Genomic DNA, 27,076 nt, shown 5'->3' with positions numbered 1-27,076 from the left:
TTCTATTATTACCCATGTATTTTGATATTAACAACTTTCTGAGTGTCTGTTTTTACTCATTTGCTGGTTTTCCTGTAATAGAGCTATACACTTAGACCTATTTACCTTGCTTATGATACTAAACCAGCAAAACACTTGTATCGTATGAAAGAGCTTTGCTGGACAGGGCTTATCATCAGAGTAGTACTTGAGCTTTTTAAGGATGAATAAACAGTCACATGATTGCTTACCCTTTGAACTGTGGAAGTCAATTTGTGTGAAAGAACATTAAGCAATTTTAATATTTGAGAGCAGCCACACTTCAGACTGCTTTGGAAGACAGGAATAAAAGCTGTAGAATTAACCTGCCTTTGGACATGTACAGTTGTTACTGTGATGAACCTTCTGACTACTGGCAGTGATGAGAATAATGTGAGTTTAGTGACCTGCTTTTGAAGGGTTTCTTTTTGGTAGCTCAGAGTGCTTTGGAGCAGAAAGTGACAGAAATAATAACCCACTGTTTATAAACCTGATTTGCAATTCCATTGCCAGAGCAGAGTTGAAAAAGTAATTATATCCATACTTGAAATATGCTCTAACTTCTAACAGCATCTCTGAAAGGAAAAAAAAAAAAGAAAAAAAAAGGCAATATAATTATATCAAAGTTTGGAACTGAAGTTGTTCTTTGAGATTCACATATTTTTAAACATATCGGGGAAATAATTGCTATTAATTTCAGAAGCACAGATATGGCTACATCACCTTGGTGGTAATCAGTTTAACTTAAGATTTCTAAGTTTTAGATATTACTACATTTTCTTCTTTCCTTTTTTTTTTTCTGTTCATCCTTGAAGACATTAACTGAGACAGGTTATGAAAAATATAATGAGGTAATGTAGCATGTGTGTGCACTGTGTGAGCATTAATGTTAGTGCTTTTTTAGCTAAAGATGTATGCATAGTGCTGAAGTAACTGATTAGCATATATATGTTACTGCCTGTTAAATTATGATGTAGTCACTTATCACTAGAATTTACCCAATTCCTTTTTAATGGTGAAAACTGTGACACATGAATAAATCTTCAGAATTCAGTTTGAAGATTTTGAGGATTTGAGGAACCTTTCTTTTAGTACACGATGTTCCTTTCTAAAACTCATTCTTTCAACCTTTAGGGATATTAGCACATTTTTCTGATGTCTTTCTATCTCTTCCTCCACTTTCCCTTCCAGAACAGAAATATTTCTTGTTGCTGTTATTTTACCAGGAGATTCCTATAATGGGTTTATGCACTCTTGTCCAGAAAATAGTATGTCTAAATAGCCTCTTCCAAACAGACTGACATTCATTCTGCCTGCACTCTGCCCTCACTGTAATGAACTCAGCTGATGAAAAAGCAGATTGTTGGTTGGCACAGTTTCAGTTGTGTTAATATTTGAACATATATGAGTATACTAAGATAGAAGTTAAGGGATTTTTTTTTTCTTCTTACTGAAGTTGGGAAAATCTTTAGAAATCCTCATAATTAAAAAAGAACTCACAAACCTATCGTTTTTCTGTGGAGTGTTTTTTGAGATGATAGAATATGAGTGCTAGGCACTGTGGTGCAAACATGGAAAAGGGCTAGTGCTGGCATATGTGGAACTGACCTAATGGGTCTACCTGAACTTCAGGCAATTATTACTGAATCTTGTGGGATTGTCTACCACTCTGCTTAACTGTTAGGATTCTTTTCAAGTGTATAAATGATCACGCTAGCTTAAGTGTGGGAAATGTGATGCAAACATGCAACTGAGTAGGCTTTATACCCTGGACTGCTTGCTGCTTTGACTAATCACTGGTTCTGCATTAGTTGACAAGGCCCACAGTGAGTCAGATCTTACTGAGTCAGTCTGATGCATTTTTGTGAAACAGGTCCAGAGTAAAGGACTCCATGGTTTAAACAATGTGAAACAAGCGATGGTTTCTTGAGCTTGCTCTGTAAATTATATTCCTGTGCTCACAAAGGACAGTGTTGCACTGAAGATCAGTCCATAGACTCAGACAGGGTCAGCAAAGAGTGAGCTACATTTTCATTCTGTTTGCAGCATAAATTAATCCATAGGTTAGATAAACTGCCAACCCATAGTTGAAAGTTGAGAGGAATAGGTAATTTCCTCTTTTAGTTCTTGAGCATTAATAAAACTTTTGACAATGAAAAGTAAGGTCTTCAGAAATTTATTTCTCATCTTTTTTTTGGGCTCTAGCATGTGGAAATGTCTCTTTATTTTTACATTTCAGAATGTTATATAAATTTATTATGTTGGAGACTTGTAGACTTTCTCATTTTTCTAATACCACGTTATTTCTTAACACGTATTTTAGGAAATAAGTCACCAATTTTGTGCCAAGATTTCAGGGTCAAACCCCTTTAAAATAGCAAAATACTTCATTCATGAATTAATATGGCTTACTGTAGGGCACAGTGGGCAGAAATGTATGAATGTATCCTGTTGTCATCCAAGCAGGGAAACAACTTGAAGCATCCATTCCACCAGCATACTTCTGTTGTTGGTTCTTTCATTTGAACTTTGTTCTAGTGGTCACAGAATATAACATACTGTCTGAAAACACATTGAATACCAGTAAGAATGTTGATATTAGGAGAATGAGGATTCTTTTGGGATGTAACAGAAGTGTTTTGATAATGATTTATGAATTCAGTTTGGTTTTTTTTAAAAAAAAAGGCAGTCACTCAAATATTTACTCAGTTTTCTGAGTAATATTCAGCGCTGGGCTACTGTGGTGGTTGGAAGGAGTCCACTACTGACTGAAGAAGAGGTGATATATATGATCATCATCCTGGTTGTTATGGAGAACTAATGGGGTGGAAAGGGTTTAAAAGGACTCAAAAAATCAAGCTATTCACTTCTCCATGGAGGCTGTCTTAAGTCATTGTTCTAGTAGATGGGAAGGATTTCCTCTTCTTGTTTTCTTGTTTGTATTTTGCTTTTGATAACGTTGTGCTATGGTAATGAGTTGCACTGAGTCCACTTTTACGGAAGTTTAATCTTGGACCTTACATTTTGTGATATCTAATGTACACATCTATATCCAAACAATAATGCCCAGATGATTTTTCATAGAAATGTTGGATATTTTTCTAACAATATTGTTTCAATTTATATTCCAATAAAGACTGCTAGAAGTAGTTCTGGGTAAATCTGTTAAGAGAGTGAAAGGCTTATGTACTATTACATGTTATATGCAGTTATCTGCAAGACCTCTACACAGTATAGAGATGTTACTTGAACTACCTTAGGTAGAGACTGACAGGTATATAGAAATTTTGAGAGATTTTTCCTCCCAAATAAAGTACATCTTGAACCTCTGAAATCTATCCAGCAGGTGTCCTTTATATACTTTCTCTCTTGCCACAGTCTTTCCACGTGAACTTATTTTGAATACTGAGAAATGAGTGAGAATGTGTTGCTATACTCAGAAAATACTATTTTATTGGTAATTATTTTTTTCCCCTGATGGTAGAGTCAGGATCAACCAAGTCAAATACCTTAATTTTTCAGCGTGTGCTCAGAAAGGATGCTTTTATTCAGCATGGACAGTATTCCTCATGTACTGCTACTAATTTGTGATTATTCAAGAGTGACTCTGGTTTGCTGAATTCTAGTGTATGTGTGTGTCTAAGTTTTCCTGTTCCTCTCTTCATAATGTGTATTGTTAATTTATTATTGTAAGCATTCCATTTGGAGCTCTAAGTCAGTAACTTACTGCTGAAGACTTCAGTATGAAGGCAGTGTCTTTACTTACTGTTTTAATGTAATTTCAGGAAATCAAAAAATTCATCAAAGGTGTTTCTGAGAAGATAAAAAAGACTAGGGACAAGTATGGCATTAATGACAATGGCACAACAGAGGTAAGTACCTTAAGGAGGTAATTACGTAGTTCTTTTCAGTCTTTGAAAGCTGTTGCTTTTTCAACTGTTCTCTTTTCAGCCAAGAGTTTTATATCAGTTGGATAGGATTACTCCAACACAAGTAGAGAAGTTTCTGGAGACTTGTAGAGACAAATACATGAGGTAAGTGTTTAGCCTGTTATTTTCTTAATTTATTCCCCCCCCCAATTTAGTGTTTGTTCACTTTGTTTGCAATCTAGGAGTACATTGTACTAATTTTACTATATGAAGGTTGATTCTGTTGTGAATGAAGTACAAATATAGAATAAGAAACAGCATTGCCTTGTACAGGTGGGCTTGTTAAGGCAGATTTGAGCCTCATATGACAGTTCTATAGGTCTGACAGAGCTAAGGTTTTTACCTTTCTGTTTTGAATCATAATCAGATTCTTTCCTTAGAAGACTCTTAGTAATTTTTTTGGTTCCCTTTTATATTTTAGAAAAAAAAATCCTTTATATTTCATTTTATATTTCCTGACAATGCAAAGCTATCTGCTTGGTTTTAGGCACCTCTTCTGAAATGGTAGTGAATGCAGTTTTCTTCTGTAGCTGTTTACTACTTAGAGCCACACATGGTTTTGATGGCAGAGTCTGGTAAAAACCATAAGTGATAGGATTCACAGTGAGGTGAGAGAGAATATTGTTTAAACATTTCTTTTTACACTCGCTGGCACACATGTTCCCTTCCTCCCCCTCTTGCAGGAGATTGTTCTAAACCTCTAAAGAGTTCATGCAAAATAGTGTCTCAATAGATCAGTTTTAAATCTATATGAATCGTTATAGTTACACTTGATCTGCACAGTCAGTGAAGAGCTATGTCACATTTCATGCTAACATATTCTTGAATTTGCTATGCACTTGTAGGAGATTCGTGTTTGTAATTCTTGGCCTCTAACAAAGTAGTAATAGTATGGATACTTTCATCCCTTTATCCATTGAGAATTCTTTCATTTCTTTAGACTCGCTGGATTTCATAATTGGCATGAAGCCATTCATGACACCTGCTTTGTGGCCTCACGCTCACCTGTATTGATTGTTCACTAATATTTTTTCTTTTTCTAGAAAATTCATGTCTATTTTAACTTCTTAACAGAACTACTTTAAAACAATTACGAGGTGTTTTGCTTTCAGTTACTAGCATTATTTGCTTATGTTTGTCTTAAGCGTTCTTAAACATTAGTTGCCTATTTTACTGTAGTGAGTTGCTTTAGCGTACTATATTATGCTGATCTGATAGCTGAAAGATGATACCTTTGGAAAGGAACTAATTGCTGTGAAGTTTTTGTTGGAACAGTGAGAACAATAACCTCTACTTAAATATCTTTTTTACAGTCACCCAGAATTAATTCTTTAGACGTTACATGCTAAATCGCTGTCAGACAGTCATTTTACTTGGTAGGAGTTCATCATGGAAAATGCAAGAAGCTGCTATAAGTTACAGTCATTTAGGAAGTGGCATTGTGCCTTAAGTTCAGAGGTTACATTTGCTCTAGAAGAGCAGATCACATTGCACTCTGTGAAAGCTTTAGAATGCTTACTGTATGATCTGAACAAATTCTAGGGGTATACCATCTATAGTCTAGGTATACCATCCCTCACGTTCTCATTGTGAAAGCACATATTATAGTGTAGTGGTCTTTGAGTTTTGTCCTGTAAGGACCACCAGTTCTTTGAGGATGTGCATTTTAGAAAAAAAAACAAAATGTGGGAATGAGCACATTGCATGCATAACTTGAAGGGAAAGTAGGTCATCAGTATAGGGCTTTTGAGTAAGATGAGAACAACAAGGCATTAATATCTGGATTTTGCTCTGATTAAAAAGCAATCTGCATAATAATTTTTGAAAGATGATTTAATAAAGGTCTCTAGTGCTTAAACATGTGAAGGAGAGTTTTGGAAGTGTTAGCATATGAGATTTTCCTGAATGGAGAATCCTGAATCGAATGCTTGATACTTTGGAGGAAGAGGACAAGCAGTTTGTTTCTATTATGGATGTTATACTGGATCTGTGTAGTACCTTTGTGATAGGGTATCTGCTTGCCTTGCATGAGATCAGGCTTGAGTATTGGCAACCTCTTAAACGTTCTTCTGTTTGTTTATTTAAAAATAAAATAATTTTTTTTTAAATAACAACAGACTTCTCATCTACTTACCAGAATAGTTTCTGTCTTTGCTTACTTAGGATTTTATACCTTACTGAGCTCTATGTCTTTATTTTCTAATGGGAGAATTTTTTCATCAGGGCACAGATGGAGCCTGGTTCTGCAGTAGGAGCTCTTTGTGCACAGAGCATTGGTGAGCCTGGCACACAGATGACTCTGAAGACTTTCCATTTTGCTGGTGTTGCTTCAATGAACATTACTTTGGGTGTGCCAAGAATCAAAGAAATCATTAATGCTTCAAAAGCTATTAGGTACTAACATTGTTTCGGTTTGGTTTTTTTTACCCCTTTGCCTATGTGAAACCTGGGGGAAAAAAAATATAGCATTTCCTAGTTCCCAGTAATGTATTAGACAACACTGAATGCATGGAATACCCAAACAAGAAAAATCTAATGTCTGTCCAACTAAGTGATAATTAAGGCCAGAGAACAGAGAAGTTTTATTTTTCTGAAACTCAAATGAGGTAGCTATTTATTAAGTTTAATATTCCATTAGGTGTTTCTTATATATATATATATATTATGAAACTTTCTGGTGTTTAGCAGTATGCCCTAACCATTCTATGATTCTGTTCCAAAGTATCCATGAAGCTATACTTAAATAATACTAGAATAGTGTATGTCATGAAAATAGTCACTAGTTGTTGTGTTATAGTCTCATGTGTGTTTGTTTGGTTTTACCAGCCTGAAGCTGGTAAATGCATATTCAAAGCATTTTCTTAAATGTACCTGAGGAAGCTGAAGGTCTCTTTATCTTACGAAATACTGCTCTAGATAAGTTACGTTCCATCAGGCAGGCTGTAGTTCAGATTGCTGTCTGTAATCTAGTTGAGCCGTTTCCTAACTGGGTTTTTTTTGTGTATGTGTGTTTATTCTTTGTAGCACCCCTATTATAACAGCACAGTTGGACAAATCTGATGATCCTGATTTTGCCCGTCTAGTTAAAGGAAGAATTGAGAAAACTTTATTAGGAGAGGTAGGAAAAATTATAGTATTGTAATGTAATGTAAACGTTAGCCAATTGCTATGGGGCATTTTAATAATTTTCACATGCTAACTATTTCATCCTTATCTCTTAAAGATTTCAGAATATATTGAGGAAGTGTTTCTTCCAGATGATTGTTTCATCCTTGTGAAGCTGTCTTTAGAGCGCATTAGGCTACTGAGATTAGAGGTGAGTTGTTCAGTTCTTATGCAGAATGTTACGTGGGTAAGATCCAAAGTGTCTCTTAATCCTGTCTCAGAAACAGTAATCAGACCAGTGGAAGTTAAAAAAGAAGGTGAACAGAGGATGTTCTGTGGCTACATTATATCTGGATTTTACACCCCCCTCCTTTTTTTTCATTGTCAAGTGGATAATTTTTCTTTTATTTGGAAACAACATACATTCCTTTATTGCTGTCTTGCTAAATACAAGAATGCCACTTCCATCCATTAGTTAATGGTACCCTCACCAACTTATAAGAGTAACAATTTTTGCTTATTTTTCTACCTTTTGCATTTTTGTATTCTGTTGTAAGACTCTTGCATCTATGTGAGCAGATTTGTATATGTGAAGAGAGATACCCTGATGTTTACTGGCTTTTTCCACAGGTGAATGCAGAGACTGTGCGCTACTCTATTTGCATATCTAAACTCAGAGTAAAGCCTGGGGATGTTGCTGTCCATGGAGAAGCAGTTGTATGTGTGACCCCTCGTGAAAATAGCAAGAGTTCAATGTATTATGTATTGCAGTCCCTGAAGGAAGAACTACCAAAGGTAAAAACAAAGGTTGTCTCATGCTTCTGTGGGAGGTAATCAGTAATAATTTGGGTTCTGTGGTGGAGGACTAAATTAATTCTTGTTAGTATTGACAGTGAAATAGGCTGAGTTTGTAACTCTTAGATTGCTATGCTACTACTTTACAGATGAAGCCCCTGTTACTAATCTTAATAAATCAAATTTAAGCTTCGATACTTTCCTTACAGTGTTTACTTAAGCATTCCAAATGCAGCAGTTACATGAAATAGTTATTTGTTCTTCCAGCTGCATCTAGAATTGTCAACCACATGACAGTATCTGCAATTTTTGCAGCTCTCTCTGAAAAGACTATCTACTTTGGGTTTTAAAAACAGTGATAAGAGAATCTCTGTTATTGGCAGGATGCCCTTTTCATTTGTGTGGATCTATCACCATTCAGAGACCCATGTCTGAGTGTGAGATGATCTGGCATCAAATATAAAATGCAGCTAGCGAGTGGGGTTTATAGTACAATGTGAATGTCACATCTGCACTAGCATATTTAAGAGCAGAAAATCTTATTTCATAAGTATTTTAATGAAGCATTTACTCCAAACTGGAGCTTCTAAATAGGTTTGAATGCTGATAAGGGTTACCCTTTTAATACTGCATTACTGTACACATCAAAGTTACTAGCATTTTTTTTTTGTTTGTGAAGGTTGTAGTGCAAGGCATACCAGAGGTTTCCCGAGCTGTCATTCATATTGATGAACGAAGTGGAAAGGAAAAATACAAACTTTTGGTTGAAGGTGATAATCTGCGAGCTGTTATGGCTACACATGGAGTTAAAGGAACAAAAACATCCTCTAACAACACTTATGAGGTAATGTTTAAATGGCTTCTGTGGGGTTTTTTTTTCCCTGTAGCATCTTTATTACAAGTGCTTGTTTGTGCTCAGATGCAGTGGTTGATACCTAATTAAGCCTGATTTCATTAATAGTTGTCAGAATGCATTAACACAAGAGCATAGTTTGACTGGCAGCACTGTTCACTTGAAAAAAGCTTTTTCTATGAATATTTTTGAAACAGAAATGCAGAGGGATAGTAATGGAAATTAAGTATTAATCTGACATCAAATGGGATTTGTTCCAGGAATATATTTGCTCCAAGCATTCAATTCTTCATTAATCGAACATAATCTTTTGTGTAGGTAGAGAAGACACTAGGAATTGAAGCTGCTCGGACAACCATTATCAATGAGATTCAGTATACAATGGTGAACCATGGTATGAGCATTGACAGGAGACATGTTATGTTGCTGTCTGATCTAATGACTTACAAGGTTTGTTCTGTGGGTTTTTTTTATATGTTACATGTGCTGTTTATAGAGACGAATTGCACCATGTTTGAGAAGAATGAGTGAGCTAGGGAGATGGAAATCAGTTTTAAGTTTAAAGAATTGTAAGTTATATTGATCAAATACTACTCTTTGCATATCAAACAGAATGCTTAATTTAGTTCTTGGGGGTGCAGGGGAGGAGGCTGTTTTGACTGAAAAAAACTTGAAAACAAGTTGATATAATGAGTAAGGACTCATAATCTTGATTTTGAACAATGAATGCTAAAAATTGTGGTATGAAGATCAACTGTTTGGGTAACCATGCATGCAATTCAAGGCTTGCTGTGCAGAAAACTACATGGGGTGTGGTTCATAGCAGCTGTGCTGTATGTAAGAGTCAAAAGATACAGAAATTAGAAATAGAATCAGATTACAGGTAGAGCATGAACAGTCTTCCAGAACTTGTTAGTAGAAAATCATATCCGTTCTTTATCAATTTACTTTCTTTTTGGTTTTTTATATAAATACATTATTTACATTCATTATGGGTTTTAGATTTGATTGCACTTAGTGAAGTAATATTTTCCACTTTGCCTGCCAGAGTGCAAGGCTTTAATTTGGGTAAAATGAATGAGGGAGTTCTGACTTCACCCCAGACTGTAGGGCTTTGTTGTACTGAGTTGCAGCAGTCCCCAGGGCTGGCTGTGTATAGCTGTGACACAATAGTGAAAAAGGGCATCAGTGTGCAGTGTTTTACACTTGTTGGGCTCCTTGCATGTTTTCTTTTGTCTGTACTTCTGACTTGTGCTTCTGTGCACAGTCTGTTATAATCAGGTTGTCTGTTAGAGGCAGAAATAGTTTAAAAAGCTAATTTTGTTTGTTTGATTGATTTGTTTTTTGGGGGGGCTGTTTTGTTTTTTTTTGCTTGGTTGGTTTGTTTTTTTGAGAGTGGAAAAAAAGATTTAACATCTTCTGTAATGTCCTGGCAGCTTAAGTCAGTCTTATCAGTAGACAATAGGCAGTGGCTTCAGCATAATGCTGTCAGACCCCACTGAAGATTTTTAACTCGGCAACTCGTTTTTTAACTCGGCAACTTGTACTTGATAGTCTTTCTTTGGTTTTTTGTTTCTTTTTTCATCAATCCAGGGTGAAGTGCTGGGTATTACTAGGTTTGGGCTGGCAAAAATGAAGGAAAGCGTGTTGATGCTGGCTTCATTTGAAAAGACTGCAGACCATCTGTTTGATGCTGCCTACTTTGGACAGAAGGATTCTGTTTGTGGTAGGTATTGCAAATTCTTTTGCATTTTGTGATTCCTACCCAGCACTTACAAAGATCTTCAGAGCACTGAAATGTTGTCCTTTTTAAGCATTCTGTTCAGTTTACAGGTCAAAAACTTCTTGATTTTTGGTGATCTTTATCTATTTCTAATCTCAATCAGAGATCTTGCTATCAGTTGGACTTTGGTTGTATGTTTCTTAAGGCAGACTTTTAGTAATTGGTTTTACTTCTCATCACATAGCTCAGTGAAATACCAGGGAATTTATCTCGCTATCAGTAGTTCAGTTGTTTTTCAGCTGTAGAAGTTTGTGTATCTTCCAACACCTAGAGCTGATTAAGGAATTTAGTACCCCCATTCAGTATTCACGTTTCTTTTTCATTCCTACTAAGAAGTAAGAAGACTTATGTCTCAGCTATTATAGGTGGTGTACTGTGCACAGTGATTGCCTATGTGATTTGGCAGTTGTACCTAGAAATAAACAGGCAAAATTCTTGACTTTTTCAGTTGGTTCTAATCTAAATAGATCAAAATTATGTTTGGGTTTGTTTGTTTGTTAATTAGAAGCTGTGTTTCAGTACTGCATTCATTAACGTAACAGCAAAGATCCCTGTTAGGAGAATTTCCTTTTTAAAGGTATCTGTTCTTCAGCTTTAAAGTTAAGCTTTAACGTGCACTGAATCGTCTCACTGAATTCATGTGAGAATCTGATAAGAGTTTAAAAGTACATGCGTATATGCACACAGTGCATGCATGCACATCTATGTACAACCAAACTGAAAATTCAAATAATGGGTTTTGACATTGTTTGTCTCTTAATTTTGCATTTCTGACATGTACTCTAAAAAAAAAGAAAAATAATTTCAATTCCAAATATTAAACACCTTTGCTCCCATTCTTCCCAGATTTCATTCTCCTTTAAGCTACCTACATTTTGGAATGATTTTGTAAAAAGTCTCTATCTAGTAGGTTAAGCAGAGAAAAGGAGAAGTTGAGCAGGTTTCACCCTCATCTTCATTTGTTTATGTGAGACCTACCATCCTGGAGCTGTAACTGCTCATTGGAGTTTCTGGATGCTAATGAAGTAGAAAAATATGGATGTATTATGCTAAGGTTTACTAGTTTGTATGTATTTCTGGGTGATCTTAGAGAGTGTAGTCGATTTCAAAATGTGCCTTGTGGACCTTATATTTACTGAATTGGTGGAATCTGTTAGAAATGTTTGTATTACCAGCTTGTATTTTAAGAACTCTGCCACTTTCTGGCTGTCCAGCATTCCACATTAGTGGGATTTCCTTTATTTTAGTTTTATTTGACTATGATTAAAGCAAAGATCCTATAGGAGACACTAAGGAAAAGAAAATGTTTTCTCAAAGTCACCTCCGAGATGGTAAAATCTGGTTTTGAATAACGTGGAAAGCAAAGATCTTTTCTTGTTGCCTTATAAATATTTTAGTTCAAAGGAGGAAATGGAATGGACAAAACAGAAAATCATTGTCTGTCTTCCAAAACTGAAGAGATAATATTGGCTTGCTTATATGAAAAAGTGCTGTGCAGCTGCCTGACTTGGCCATTGCTAGTTATCTCTTTGAATTGCTATAAAAAGTCTTCTACACACTCATGGCTTTGCATCTCAAGAGCAGGAAAAAATTATGAACGTTGCCAAGAAAGATGAGTATGTACCCAAGATCAATTACTTGAGGTGCTGCACTGAATGGCATCTCAAATCAGTGCTTCTCCTGAATGTGTGGGTGTAGTTATAGACCATGTAGCCTTGAATCCCTTTTGTCTTGAAAGATGTGCTCCCCCATCAGGAGAGAATGGGGAACAGCTGTTTCCTGCTTTACCTACATAAAGACAAGCATTTTCTGTTGAGAATTGCTGATGCCATCTTTCAGTGGGTGGAGTGGATTGAAACTAGAGGAGTACATCCAGTTTCAGCAGCATCCACTGGATTCTGGAAGCAGGATCTGCAGGAAGTGCTACTGTGTGCAAGCCAGTGCTTAGACATACAGTCAGTTTACTTGCCTGTCCCCTCTCCAAAAAGCAGCCAACAGCACTCTTATTCAAACTTAAGAGTGGTAACTGAGAGCTACAGCTCACTGCTGTGATGTTCATGTATGAGCAGGTGGTCTGGAAGGGAAGTGCCAAAAATTCTGCAGTAAGAGCAGTATGACTGGCTTCATGTCTACATAGCTTCTTCCAGCTGAAAGTGAGAGCAGCAGTTCCTAGCTGTCAACCAGATGCTTAAATCTGCAGTAGGTTACAACTGGTAGCATTACAAGGCTATGCACTGGAGGAGGCTTGGATGGTCATTAGAACAGAGTGTAGTGTTGTGGCGGTTCTTCTGCCATCAATCACATCGTTATCTTCACCCATCTGATATTATTGTCCTTGGTCTCTAGTATACATCAGTCTCAGCAGATATGTAATGTACACTTGGTTGTTAGTGGCATGTTCTGCCTGAATGTTTCCTGCTGTACATAACTGCTGTCAGATGCTGCAATCTACTACTTTGCCCATGAGGCAAAAGGGAGATGAGAGAAAGGCTTCTGGTTATACACATGGAAGTACTGTAAGAGAAGAAGGATCCCCAAAATTAAATGCAGTTTCCATGGTTCAGTGATTGGCTCAGGTTGAAAAGTTATTGTGCAAAATGAGCTAAGTTTTATTCTGCGAGGTGTTAGAAAGGTTATTTCTTTCATCAATTGTAACCTGCATGCTATAGGAATTGTACAAAGTAGTAGCCTGAAATGTACATTAACGCCTAAGAATTTTATTTTGTACAAGGTTTTATAGTGCACGGTGTTGGTGAATACATAGTAGACATGCAGCAATGGTCTGAGAGCAAAAATACAGAATCTTCATTCATAATATATTTAAATAACCAATCAAATCTTGCCGGAATTTTAAGCAAATTTATTTTTAACCTTTGTGTGATCAAATGTACAGATATTTATGGTTACTTTCTTAAACACTTGTGTGAATGATGTTCTTGTACTCCTGAGGATGTGTCATAGTGTCATTTGGATTTTAACAGTATGCCAAGGAAAAAAATCCAGTGGTATCTGATAATTTTCTTTTAATGTGGCACGTTCTTTAGAAAAGTTGTGTACATCAGTAGATCAGGAACGTTAATGTGTCAGCATCTTGCTGTGAAAATGGTACAGCTGTCAGAAATAGCTGGGACAGACTAGATCTTTAAATTCAAAACAGGAACTTTTATAATCATGAACATGCAAAAAGCAGTATAGGTAAAGCAGGGGTATGCCTCTGTCACTGGGAAGGTGTAAGGCTTTCAAGGGCACTTGGCCAGATGTGACTGATTCTATGATTCTGTGGTTCTTAGCACTGGGTCACAGAATGAGCATGAAGTAACTTTGCCTTACGTGTTCTGTTTGCACTGAGTGGAATGTGTCTTCTCCAAAAACAGATCTTCTGAAGCTCTCCCATTGCTAGATCAATTTTTCCTGTCTAGAATGTAAGTAACATACTGATCTGATGACCATAACATTTAACCTTTTCTGGTAAGGAGCCCCTGGAGTTTACATGTGAGGTTCAAGGAGATTTAATAGGCAAGGCATACAGAACAGGCAAATGAAAATAGTTTTGTAAATCCATGATCTTTGGATGTTCAGCATGTTTGTTGTTTTTCCCTAGGTGTTTCTGAGTGCATCATCATGGGAATTCCAATGAATATTGGAACGGGACTTTTTAAGCTGTTGCACAAAGCGGACAAAGAATCAACCCCTCCCAGGAGGCCACTGATATTTGATAATAGTGATTTTCATATTCCCATTGTTACATAGCAGTTGGACATAATAGAAGATAGCAAAACAAGAAATAGTCAGAAAACATACATTAAGAAATGTGTATTATCAGTTCTGTGTGTCTCTAACTGTGAATTGGTAAATGAAACGCTCTCAAAAGAACAGCACAGTTTACCACCTGTTGTTAATACAGACCCTGAAAGGTGAAGCTTCTTTGCACCAGAGAGTGGAAATAAATTTCAAGTGGATTTCAACTGATGAAATTCTTTCAAGTGCTAAAATTGGATCTCTGCATTAATGGGTGGAAATTGGTTTTGACTCACTATTAGACATGTGTATTCAGAGTCGGTTAAAAAAACAAACAACCCAAACAAACAAAAGCGAAATAGCAAGACTGTTGAGTGAGCTTGCACAGAGTGCAATGTGGAAATGGCCTGTAACAGGAGCTGCAGAGGTCAATCTGAGGCTGTTAGAAACGGCAGGAAGCTGAACTGTGTGTCTAGTTAATTCTTACTGAGTTAAACTTAAGGAGTGCTGTTGAAAGTGTTGGAAATATTTGTTCTCTGCTTGTCGTTTGGGTTGGTTTTGTTGTGGTTTTTTTTTTAATTGCTTTTCTTTTATCCCACATCTTTATCCAGTAAGTGGTCTTCCTCCCCAGGAATTCTGCTTTGAGACGTACCTGCAGGAAGCTGCAGATTGTAAAGCTGCTACTAAACTCTGAGAAGACTGTTACAATAGCATTTGAAATAGTAAATAGCTTCTCATAACAGCTGTTAAACTGCTGGAATCTGTCATTTACAGCAGTCTTAGTTTTGGCAAAGTTTTACAATTGAGCAGGATCAGCTGAAGAACAAGGTTTTATTTTAATATATAAAGTAGAAATAGAGAAGCTGTCTTCATACAGTGCCATGAAATTATTTGAAATTATTTTAATCTTTAGCCTACTAGAGCAGTTTTCAGAATGAATACAGGTCTTAAATTATTGCAGTATAGTATATTTAAATTTACTGTGGTGCTGTCGAGGGGAAGTATCTTAGTGTTTTCTTCTCAGCACGGTTCCAACATTCAGTGTGCTCATAGCATAGGTGAAGGTTAGAGAGAAACAAAACACAGAGTGAAAAGATGAAGTTGTACACTCACGTAGTAAAATGCAGGCTGCTGAGTGCTTATGTGATTTTCATGTGAAAATGAATGAGTTTGTGCTGCCATTCGTCTTTATGTAGCAACCAGAAGAAAAGGGCAAGGCTACATTCAGAGAATGTAATTTGTTGTTTTAAGTCTTAAGGTGCCACTGTGTTTATTTTCTACGTCTTCCTTCCTGCACAGAAAATCTAATGTGAAATTCAACATAGCTATACTCAAATTATTTTGTATTTTCAATGAGATGCTAAGGTACACTTTTGCCTAGATTTTGGCAGGGTAATGACTGAGAATGTAATGCATTTAGCATCTGCTCTAAAAGCCATAAATATTTTGTTGTCTCCATTTTAACAATAGAAATGTCAGCATATATTATTTTGATCTCAGTGAGATTGCCACTTGCTGAATTGTCTGTTCAGAGGTTTGGCTTTTCTGAAATGGGTTGAGTCTGTATTGAAATGAGTAACCATCTCTTTTTTTCCTTTTTTTTTTTTAATAGAGTGAAGCTGTTTAAATGGTGGGTTTACTTCTTGTATGTGCTAAAAGTATTCAGTAAATTACATGTTATCATTGTCTTGAATATGACAATAAAAAGAGGCAAAGATAATAAATGTAAACCTTGTATTTGTTTATTGATGCATTCTATTTGTACATAATTAATAAACAGATGACCTAACCTCCATTTCCTCATTTGCTTGCTTATTAAGACAGTTCAGAATTCTTGAGAATTAAATCTCAGGTATTGACAACTTAAATCATAAGTAATATAAAAACTTTCTGCTTAAAGTAAATATAAACACCTGTTGGCCTCTAAGCGGGCTGTGTGCTTTGTAAGTATGTCAGCCAAACATAGGTTGTTTACAAGAGCACTCCCAATTAGTAATTATTGTTTGGGCTTTCTGTACAGTCGGTAAACAAATTAGCTGTTGGCTTCCACTCATAAGCTGCTTGTTTCAAGGGTCAGTTTTAATGGTCAAAGAAGTGACACTTCGGGATATTTGATAAAATTTCGTTCATTTTCTTAGCCTTACTGCAGGTTTCATTTTTAAGAAACAAATACTGTTTTGCACGTTTTCCTCTATTATACTGAGTGAAATTAACTACTAAGTTACATGTCAATTTTCAAGCAATAATTTCATTTCTGAAAATCACTAGGGAGCAGAATATCCCAGACAGCCACCATGTCTTTGTGTGGAAAAGCATCACAGATTCATTTATGATGTCTCAACTGTTTGTGGACTTACTACAGTAAAAACACTTATGAAGTTAACGCTAAAATCTTTAGCCCTTAGGTTATGGGAACAGTTAGGTACTATCATTGTAACTGATCACTAGATGCCCTTAAAATTGTACACCTCCAGTTCTTGTAGAGCATCGGCACTGAACTTGGAATAGTCGGCTTGCTGAAGAATCTCAAGTATGAACTAACATGAAGTAACCCCCTAGGCTATGAATGGTGCAGCAGGCAGGCAGCAACACCAGCTGCAAGTGGGTGCCTCAGATGGGAACTCCGGTTCAGGTTGCTGTTGCTGGTGGCATGTGTTGAAGTGAGCAAGAACTGGCTACCAAAATTCATTAAGTTAGTTGTGAATATCTGTATCCTGCTTTCTCATTTTCTCCATATTTTTCATCCATTTTAAAACAAATGTAAACTTCTCCTTAATTGTCAGGCTTTGAAACTCCTCCATGGGTCATTCTTTATAAATGATCCTGGATTTATTTTTTTCCTTCCTCCATGAGATCTACTGAAAATACTACTTCACTGTGTGACTTGCACTAAAACAGCTTTCTGCCTCAATCTCAAGTAAATGGCAAAGCAGATACATTGTTCATTCCTATTCTTTCAAGATCAGTAGTTCTGGATTTTTATGTGGAGTGGGTTAAAAAAATCCTTCCATCCATACATTTCTGTGTATCAACAGGAATGGCTAAATAGTTACTACTAAAAATACTTTCGTAGATCCTTGGAGTTGGGGTAGCTTTTGTATGACTCTGCCCTAAAAACAAACAAATGAAAACCCACCTTGGGTCCCTCAGATTGGAACACAGAAAACGACCTGCTAGTTGGGTTCAACTCGGAAAAGCCCAGACACCTTGCAATAGGTAGAAGGCTGTAGTTATGGCTGAAGTTCACTGTTCGGAGCAAGGGAACTGAGACTGGCGGTGAGGGCAGTATCTTTCCAGCAGTGGAAGAAGAACAGAACATGAGAAGAAGTGTACGTGAAAGTGGGGAGGATGATGAATCAAATGGAGAAGCTACGTGAAGATGTGCTTATTCAGGCTATTGCAGGAGGGTGATGTATTTGCTGTGACACAGACTTCTGGGGCAGCCCTATGGATGGCAAGATGTAGCTAAGAACGTTCAGGAAAGACAAGCACACATCGAGGGGCCAACAACTTCCCCCGCCCCTGCAGAGCTGGCCAGGGCTGTCTGGGAAGGGTGTGCAGCATCAATTGCTACTGGGTGAAGTTAAGCTGGAGTGCTTTTCCAAGCCTGTATAATATTGCTCTGCTCTGTATGTAACCTACATGATTTTGACAGAAGACTTGAAACAGACCTGACAGGGTTGTCATTTTTACAGAAGAGGTTTACATTAATTAGCAGTCTAATTAAGCGACTGCTTAACCTCGATCCTTTGACAAATTACTGTTCTCTCCCCATAGTATTTGGATTTGATGGGAAGAGTACTTCAAGTGGGAGAAGTATGCAGACAAAAACTGTAGTTAAAAATTAATTAGTAGAAAAATTAATTAGTAGACCTAGAAACCAATTTTTTCAAAGGTACTTAATTTAAAAAAGTAATAGAGTACTTTCTTAGTATGTTTATGAGGAAACTACCTTACACATGTCTCTTATCTGCAGAGAGCTAAGAAAACAGGAGCACATGCTAGATAGGTTTCCTGTTATGAACATGTGAAGCTGAGAATATATCTAGAATTGTGCCTCTTTGGTCTGTAACTTGAAGAAATTTAGTATGGAGGGCTATTTCGGTATTTTTGCTTTAACTGCACTTTAAAAAGTAGGAAAGCAAATGAAAGCTGCATTTTATAAAGTAACTACAGGCAGGATTAAATGTGGTCCTCCAGGACAAAGACTCCTTGATTGGAGTTTTTTAACAGTAATTTGATACTTGTCATTGTTTCTGTATAAGCTGAAGGAATGATTGCAACTGCATTCCTCAATTTTCTAGCACTATGTTGCAGACAGGAATGGCTTTAGAAACCCATAGCAACAGGGTAAAGATTTTCATAGTAATTTTTTTCTGTGAATGTAACTGATCTATGTTGTGTCTTCAGAAAAGGCTAGTTGAAGCTATGTGTTCAGACCTAGGAAAGTCTGTCAGTAATTAAATATGTGGAAAAAAAAGTAAGAAAATTAGAAAAAAATAGCCCCTGTATTTTCATATTGTCTAAGAACAGAAAAACTAAAAGGGATCAAATTAGAAAACATGTTTTCATTTTAATGTACAAATACCTGGCAGGTTATTTAGATGCAATTGTGTTAGTGATATAAACACATAGCAAATTTATCTTGAGGAATAAATACCAAAATGTCACAGTACTATCTGAAAGATTGAAACAGAACAAACCAGCCCCACTACTCTTATATGTCAGTGCTTGTGAAAATTAATTAAGGTTTCCTGTAACTGTTCAAATGAAAATGAAGATTTTGCAAACATTTTTTTCTAATGAGATTATATCATCATCTTCCACTAGAGAGCAGCGTTTTGTTTTGGGAAAAGAAGTGTTTGGGTAGCAATTCTTTGGTTTTTTATTAAAAATGGTTTTTGAAATATCAGGGCTGAAACCACTACGAGAAAGAAGGTTACCTGTTAAAATCACACACATGAGGAAGGAGGTTATAAGGGAATTCATTTTCCTAAAAAGGAGAAAACAAGGGACCAGATATTCTTTTTCATGAATCAGTAAGGACTTGCTCATCTTTTTCCCTACCTGGCTCACAACAACCAAAACTAACTAACCAAACTAGCACTGAAGTAGTAATTCCCACAGGAACATACTGAGTGACTCTTGACAAGTGGGGGAACAGCGTATCTGTACAGTGAAAGGAGACATCTTTTGTTGCAATGCTTCCACACAGATGTGATTGTTACAATCTGCATTCACTCTCTATAGTAAGTACTTAACCATAGTTCCAAGAGCATTATTGAAGCAAGAAGTTCTGGCAGCTTACTGAGTAGCATCTCATACTGTTCAGGTGCTGCAGAACCCAAAGCACAGCTGTATTGAAAACACTTGAAGGTGATGCTTTGAGATGCAAGAGACCAATGTTTAGGACTGAAAATAACATGAAACAGGTAGTCTCTGTGTACAGACTGCTGAAAACAGCATGATTGATGAAAGATTACTTCCACTTTAATGTCTGAAATACACAGAGATGCCTGCAGCTTTATTAGTTCCTATCATTTGTGCAACTCAGTTCACAGTAGTCTTTTAACTTGCTGTACTTAGAAATTCTGTTGGTCATGAGCTTCTTTGAATACTACATCATCTTCACCACCACAGTTTCTTCTAGTTATACATAAAGTGACTAAATGCATTACGTGGTCAAAGTTATTTCTTAATCCAAAGAGTCTGACATGTGAGTCCAAGCCTACAAGATCAGGACTTATTCCATGTTCCTTTTGGAAGCAGCAGTGGTAGGTGTAACTGACTGCACAGGAATATATTAGTTTCTGCAGGTGTTGAGGATAGAGGGAAGAAAGCTAAAAAGACAGGGAATGCAAAGGTAAACAAGGGGATATGGAAGCACAGTAGAGTTGATTTTGAACTTCATATCTATTTGGAGGAGAAACAGAAAGGTGCCAGCTGGGTAAAAAGATGCATAGGCATTTGTAATCTCTGCACGAGTCCAGCTGAAATGATGGAAGTAGCTGGAAAAAGGATGCGTATTCCTGAGAACTAAGATTTTGTCATTTGTACTGGAGATTACTGTTACTGGCTGTGACAACTGATAGTTAAATCATCATTCATCCACAAGGTGACTATAAATAGTGAGTAATAACTGAATGCTTTCTTTCAGTTATTGTATCTGGTTATAATACTCTTTCAACCAACTGTACAAAATTACACATCCTTAACTATAGTGATATGCTATAGCTAAAACTGCTGTGAATGCCGGGTTCCGGTCCAGTCCATGTGGAAGATCATATCTTTAATTGGGGGGCAAACAGGAATTTGTCTTTTAGTGTTGATACCGTCAGATCAGAACTGTTCCTGGAAAATCCTTCTCTGAGGTGTTTTTAACATGTGAGTCCTACTACTAGGCCAAGGTACAGAAATTACAGCAATTAAATTGCTGGTGTTTTGTGTTCCACTAGAAGACAGGCTGCAATGTCTGTGAAGATCAGATGGATAATTAACTAAAGTTTGAAAAGGAAAGCTGTTCTTTATAGATTTATTTGTTGTTGTCAAAGAAAGAAGACTATTTGGAATGAATGTCTACTGCCATAGTGCTATGATCTTGTTGATCTCAAAGCCAGATAGTGCAGAGGAGTTTCAGTCAATGGATAAAGAGAGCATATGCAGGTGCCTCTGTGACAGTGGCTGGGGTACTGCATGGGACTTCATTTCAAGTTTGTTTCTCCTCCATGATGGCTAGATTCTGTCAGTTGGAGACATTGTTGACTAGAAATGAAGCTGTTATGAAAGCAGTAGCTATCTGGATTATTAACCACAAGCATTTTAATCTCCTTTCTGTGAAACTGGGTGTTGGTTGGCTAATCTTTTAATATGTATGGCAATTTTACCTGCATGCACCCCTTTTAAATTTTAAATTGTATAAATTTTTAAAGGCAAAATAGAGAAAAGCAAAAGCCAAGAAAGACAAAACCGGTAGTGAGACAGTGCTGGTAAACTTTAGGAGTCCCAGAAAAAGCCAGAATTAGGTGTGAGAGTAAAAAATATTTGACTTGTTTTATTATTCAGATTTTTGTTGGTTTCTGGGAAGAATTAGTTAGCAGTGGTGTGATTCATCCCTATTTGTAATCCTGTGACATTATTTTCTCTTCCATTACTTCATATAGGAGCTACTCCCTGAAGTCCCCTTTTCTACAGAATTAAGGCCTTTAGCCTGAGCAATGCACAGTCACAAATAGAGGATCCTTTGACTCAGGCTGATTCACAGCATCTCTATTGTAAACTGCTGATTGTCTTTGGAGAGATGAGGAAGGCCTTAGCCACATCATGGTGCAGTCTTGAAGCACCAGCAGTGACATTGTGTGACTTATTGCTGAAGGGCACAGTGGGTAGGGATGGGGCATCTCTTTCATGCACACACTGGAAGGAAGGAAGCATGGACGGACACACCTTGCTCCTTACTCTACCCTGACCCTTGCACTTTTTTGATGCAGTGATGCTATAGTGCTTGCTGTATGTGTAGGTACCTTGACAAGCCAACAGAACAACTCATTCCCTTTCCCATATGGCATTCTACCAGATTTTCAGCTCATGCAGCTATTTTCCAGCTACATCAGAAGCTTATTTTAAACTTCCATTTCTAAGAAGATATTTAGTACTTCTGAGTTGTGCCACTGCTGTACATTTTCTAGTTTCCCTTTACATTTATTTCTTTGTCCTTGTCCTTGTTTCTCACACAGATTCCTCCCTCCTGGGCCTGCAGTGACTGTCACTGCTGGTGACACCACTCCCCCGCAGCAGTTCTGTGTCAACCATACTGTGCCACTGGCTGGCTTCAACTAGGCCGTGCAAGGGTACTGTTATCCTTTGCCTAGAGGATAATTTAACCACTCAAGGAAAAAATATCTCCTCAGCACATCTGGATGTGGAAATTTACTGCCATCAAAATTACAATTATGGTCAAATAACTCTGGAAAAACAGACTTTATATAAGGGAATGTATTCATACTCTAAACTGAAAGGCATCCCTGCTTCATGTGGCTCTTTGTCAGCACTGAAAACTCTGTTCAGCTGTTTAATTTTCCTCTTACTTTTCTCTTTAGCCTGCTTCTGGTCCTTTTCACCTACCTGACACCTGATGTTGTCTCCCTTGCTTATATTTCTACCCTGTTGAGAATAAAAATGAGAAGCGATGAACAGTGCAGCAGCTTGCTGGGGAGTTGGCACACAGGGAATTGTTAACTATTGCTGCCACACGCTTGTGTGACTTGTAGAAATCTTTAGGCTCTCTGTACTTTAGAATCAGTCTGTTAAAAACTAGGAAATTTAATAGTCTCTCCTTAGCAACATGGTTGTGAGAAGAGATGATAGAATCATCAAGGTGAGCAGAGAGACTGTGCCTGTGAAAATTTAAATGCTGTACAGAAGAGGTAGTAAATGGAATGTACTTGTCTTCCTAGGATTTTATTGCCAGGATGTGTAGATTAATGTGATTAGCATCTGCCATGTATAGTTCTTTTTATTCTTTCATCTTCCAAAGAAAGTGGAAAAAGGCTACAGGTTTGCTGCTCGTGAAGTCAGCTGCAAAACAGACACTGACTTCAGCGGGAAAAGGAGAGGGAAAAGCACTGAAGCTCTTTGCTGCCATTAATATTCTTGGAGAGGGAGGGTATCAGCTCTGAAGATGAGTTAAGGGGAAAAGTTCTAACAGTACAAATAGCCCATGGTAAGAGGATAATATTTAGCTTGCCTTACTGATGCAGTGTGTTTATCCCTAGCAGACTTGGAGACTTTTTATTTCAGTTATTCTTTTGCACAGTATTCTTATTACCAAACTGGGACTTAATCCAAGTCCCCTGGAAACCAATTAGAGAACTCTAACTCAGTGGAACTGAATGAGCTTTGATATATGCATTATATTACATATTTCTATCTATCTGTCAAATAGCCACCAGTTAATGCATCTTTATAAGTTTCAAAGAGTTATACCACTTCTCTAAACATCACTGCTGCAGACTTGATCCAGAAAGAATCATTTTAACCTAAATCTTTTTAAAGGCTTTCATGCTGCTTGGGACTTTGTCTCAGATGTTTAAGCTTATTCTGGGCCATGTTGTATATGTTATTTTCCATTTAGTATTGAGCTGGGGATTTTGTTTGTTTTGGGAGGGGTTTTGTTTGTTTGTTGTTCAATTCTGACAAATCTTGGCATTTATACCAATAGAAATTCTAAATTGCTTTTACAGCATTTTTCTTTTAAGAAACCTAATGAGCTTGAACTGTTGAATGTTTAATTTTTACATTTGTGTTATGAGGGAAAAAAAATACAGATGTGTTGAAGATTTGTAGCTCAGTTTAAACTGGATGACCAAACCTTGTGGAAGCTGGTAATGGACCTGCCACTGTGCCAAGCTGAGACATTATTTCATTCTGGAAGTCTTTGATGGCTTTCTGATCCCTGCCAAGGCATGTAGACTGGTGCAGAGACTGTATTCTTTTTGCCTTCTAAATTAGAGTGTAACTTAGGAGTTACTTTATTTCATGTTAATTACTTTTTTCAGAACTGATTTTAATTTTTAATGACTTCTTTGCCTCAGTCTTCACTGGCAAAGGCTCTGACTGCATCACCCAAGTCTTGGAAGGCAGACACAGGGACTGTGAGAATGAAGACCTTGGGCCCACTGTAGGAGAGGATCTGGTTCAAGACCATCTTAAGAGCCTGAAAGTGCACAAGTCCATGGGACCTGATGAAATCCATCCGCGGGTCCTGAAGGAGCTGGCAAATGAAGTTGCGAAGCCACTGTCCATTATATTTGAAAACTCATGGCAGTCAGGTGAAGTTCCTGATGACTGGAAAAAGGGAAATATAACCCCCATTTTCAAGAAGGGGAAAACGGATGACCCGGGGAATTACAGACCAGTCAGTCTCACCTCTGTGCCTGGCAAAATCTTGGAGCAGATTCTCCTGGAAGGCATGCTAAGGCACATGAAAAACAACAAGGTGCTTGGTGACAGCCAGCATGGCTTCACTAAGGGGAAATCCTGCCTGACCAATTTGGTGGCCTTCTATGGTGGGGCTACAGAACTGATGGACAGGGGTAGAGCAGTTGATGTCATCTACCTGGACTTGTGTAAAGCGTTCAACACTGTCCCACACGACATCCTTGTCTCTAAATTGGAGAGACATCAATTTGATGGATGGACCACTCAGTTGATAAAGAACTGGCTGGATGGCCACACACAAAGAGTTGTGGTCAATGGCTCAATGTCCAGCTGGAGACCAGTAACGAGTGGTGTCCCTCAGGGATCGGGGTTGGGACCGGTCTTGATCAGCATCTTTGTTGCTGACATGGACAGTGGGGTTGAGTGCACCCTCAGCAAGTTTGCTGATGACACCAAGCTGTGTGGTTCGGTTGATACGCTGGAGGGAAGGAATGCCATCCAGAGGGACCTTGACACGCTTGTGAGTTGGGCTGATGCCAACGTTATGAAGTTTAACCATGCCAAGTGCAGGGTCCTACACCTGGGTCAGAGCAATCCCAGGCACAGCTGCAGCTTGGGCAGAGAGGAGATTCAGAGCAGCCCTGCGGAGAAGGACTTGGGGGTGTTGGTTGATGGGAAACTGAACATGAGCCATCTTCAGTGTGCACTTGCAGCCCAGAAAGCCAACCGCATCCTGGGCTGCATCAAAAGGAGCATGACCAGCAGGTCAAAGGAGGTGATCCTGCCCCTCTGCTCTGGTCTTGTGAGACCTCACTTGGAGTATTGTGTGCAGTTCTGGTGTCCTCAACATAAAAAGGACATGGAACTGTTGGAACAAGTCCAGAGGAGGGCCACAAGGATGATAAGGGGCTGGAGCACCTCCCATATGAAGACAGGCTGAGGAAGTTGGGGCTGTTCAGCCTGGAGAAGAGAAGGCTGCGTGGAGACCTCATAGCAGCCTTCCGGTATCTGAAGGGGGGCTATAAGGATGCTGGAGAGGGATTCTTCATTAGGGACTGTAGTGACAGGACAAGGGGTAATGGGTTAAAACTTAAACAGGGGAAGTTTAAATTGGATATAAGGAAGAAATTCTTTCCTGTGAGGGTGGTGAGGCTCTGGAATGGGTTGCCCAGGGAGGTTGTGAATGCTCCATCCCTGGCAGTGTTCAAGGCCAGGTTGGATGAGGCCTTAGGTGGCATGGTGTAGTGTGAGGTGTCCCTGCCCATGGCAGGGGGGTTGGAACTTGATGATCTTAAGGTCCTTCCGAACCCTAATTATTCTATGATTCTAATTAAGTTCAGTATTTTTGTCATGTTAAACACTTCCCAGTCTTTAGTTGTATCTTGGCGCATAGTCTGCTTTTGCCTGAGCAAACTGACTACAGGAAGTTGCACAAGCATTTCTCTTTGATTTTGTTATCATTGTAATCCCTGTCTTCTGTTTGCCTTCTATTAAAAGAATTCCCCTCTCCCACTCAGGGAATATCCTGCACTGGTAAAAGTAAAAACATCTTCTCAAATTGGAAGGACATAGAATTCATGCAGTATTTATGTAATCAGAAATCAATGCAGTACTGGCAAATAGCAGTTAAAGTCTTAGCTAAGAGTATGATGCACAGGATCTCTTAAAGACCAGCTTGTTTTTCAATTTCCTGACCATCTACATTTGTCCAGTTTTCACAGACATTTAAAATTTTACACACCTAATGAAAGTATACTAGAAATTTTTCTCCTGCATCATGAAACAGATGAGCTCAGAATGCTAGAGCATTTCATTATGAAGCAGTAATAATCCCCTCCAGCTAGATGCTCCCCACAACCCTGCTCATCAGCTGCCGTACATGATAAGCTTCTCGAGTCCAAATCAACCTGAGCATTGGTCTATTCCAATATGCAGATCTGCTGGGTACTAGGGTTTTTTCAGGATCTGGGCTACCACCTCTGTTCCCCCCTTAGCTTAAGCATTGCAAAATGGATGAACTGTGGGACTAGCTTTTCAGGTGAGGGAAAAGACAGCACTGCACGATATCTAGAGAAACACAGGGGCCCACAGTCACATAAATATCTGTCTCAATTTCCTCAGGGAGCTCTTTGGGCTTGGACTGTCCTGGAACTTTCAAAGATTACTTACTCTATTTACCACCAGAACCCTTTTTCATCAAGTTTAGCTGTCCCACAATTAAAGCACTGCCCCATGCTCATCATCTGTAAAAGTGTGTGGTTCTGTGTGTCTCAGTGTTTCCTGTGGCTCTGCAAACATTCTGCCCCTAAGCCTTTCTAAAACTGTGCTTTGTCATTTCTGCCTGCTAGGCATGATGAGATAGTTTTTTGCTCTTTCTATATCCATCTATATCCCATCTGACAGGAATGATACTCTATCAAAACATCTTCCCTTTCTCTCTGGCTGCAGGTTTTCTTTTTTTAACCTAATACATTTTCTAACGGTAGAATAAAATGTGTATATTTTGGTAGATAACGAACAAGACATCTGAACCAAAGCCGTTTAAAATCAGTAAAGGATTGCTATCATCTGCAGAGCCTTGGATTACTCCTTAGGTCCTTTCACTGACTTGGAGACCCTGAAAAACTTGGCTTGTAACTGACATGTATTCAACTCTTAAACTCATGCCTGTCAGTGACCAGGGGAGCTACTTGCTATTATAAGTACATAGGTAATTTTTAGCAGATCTGAGGCTTCAAATAGGAAATAGAGCATAAGAAAGTATCTGTTCTTCTTCAAGAGCCTTTAGATTCAAATCCACTTTGAAAACACTCATTGCTGATAGAAAAACAATGAAGATGGTGAAACTGTGTCAAGGCTTACTCTGGACTCCTTACTGTTACATTTGTCAACCTCAGTCAACTGCAGTTGTTTATAGAA

At 38.0% G+C, this 27,076-nt stretch overlaps 1 protein-coding gene across 3 annotated transcripts in view; it reads left to right on the top strand.

The window, feature by feature from the left end:
* POLR3A (RNA polymerase III subunit A) overlaps window positions 1-15,954 on the top strand; it is a 38,017-nt gene extending 22,063 nt beyond the window's left edge. Inside the window, exons 22-32 of one of the 3 annotated variants that reach the window (XM_062612962.1) lie at window positions 834-869; window positions 3,804-3,890; window positions 3,970-4,052; window positions 6,171-6,341; window positions 6,972-7,065; window positions 7,171-7,263; window positions 7,683-7,847; window positions 8,527-8,691; window positions 9,019-9,150; window positions 10,294-10,426; window positions 14,085-15,954. In XM_062612962.1, coding sequence (XP_062468946.1) covers window positions 834-869; window positions 3,804-3,890; window positions 3,970-4,052; window positions 6,171-6,341; window positions 6,972-7,065; window positions 7,171-7,263; window positions 7,683-7,847; window positions 8,527-8,691; window positions 9,019-9,150; window positions 10,294-10,426; window positions 14,085-14,233 — 1,308 coding nt within the window. In that variant the 3' untranslated portion in view covers window positions 14,234-15,954. The remainder of the gene's footprint in view (window positions 1-833; window positions 870-3,803; window positions 3,891-3,969; window positions 4,053-6,170; window positions 6,342-6,971; window positions 7,066-7,170; window positions 7,264-7,682; window positions 7,848-8,526; window positions 8,692-9,018; window positions 9,151-10,293; window positions 10,427-14,084) is intronic. The other 2 variants (XM_062612971.1, XM_062612980.1) reach the window with 2 other exon arrangements.
* Window positions 15,955-27,076: the final 11,122 nt, after the last annotated feature.

The sequence above is a fragment of the Pezoporus occidentalis genome, unplaced genomic scaffold (genome assembly GCF_034315485.1).
Source record: "Pezoporus occidentalis ecotype Australia unplaced genomic scaffold, CSIRO_AGI_Poc_V1 ctg101, whole genome shotgun sequence".
In the NCBI taxonomy this organism is placed as follows: domain Eukaryota; kingdom Metazoa; phylum Chordata; class Aves; order Psittaciformes; family Psittacidae; genus Pezoporus; species Pezoporus occidentalis.
This window is presented reverse-complemented; position numbering and strand designations above follow the sequence as displayed.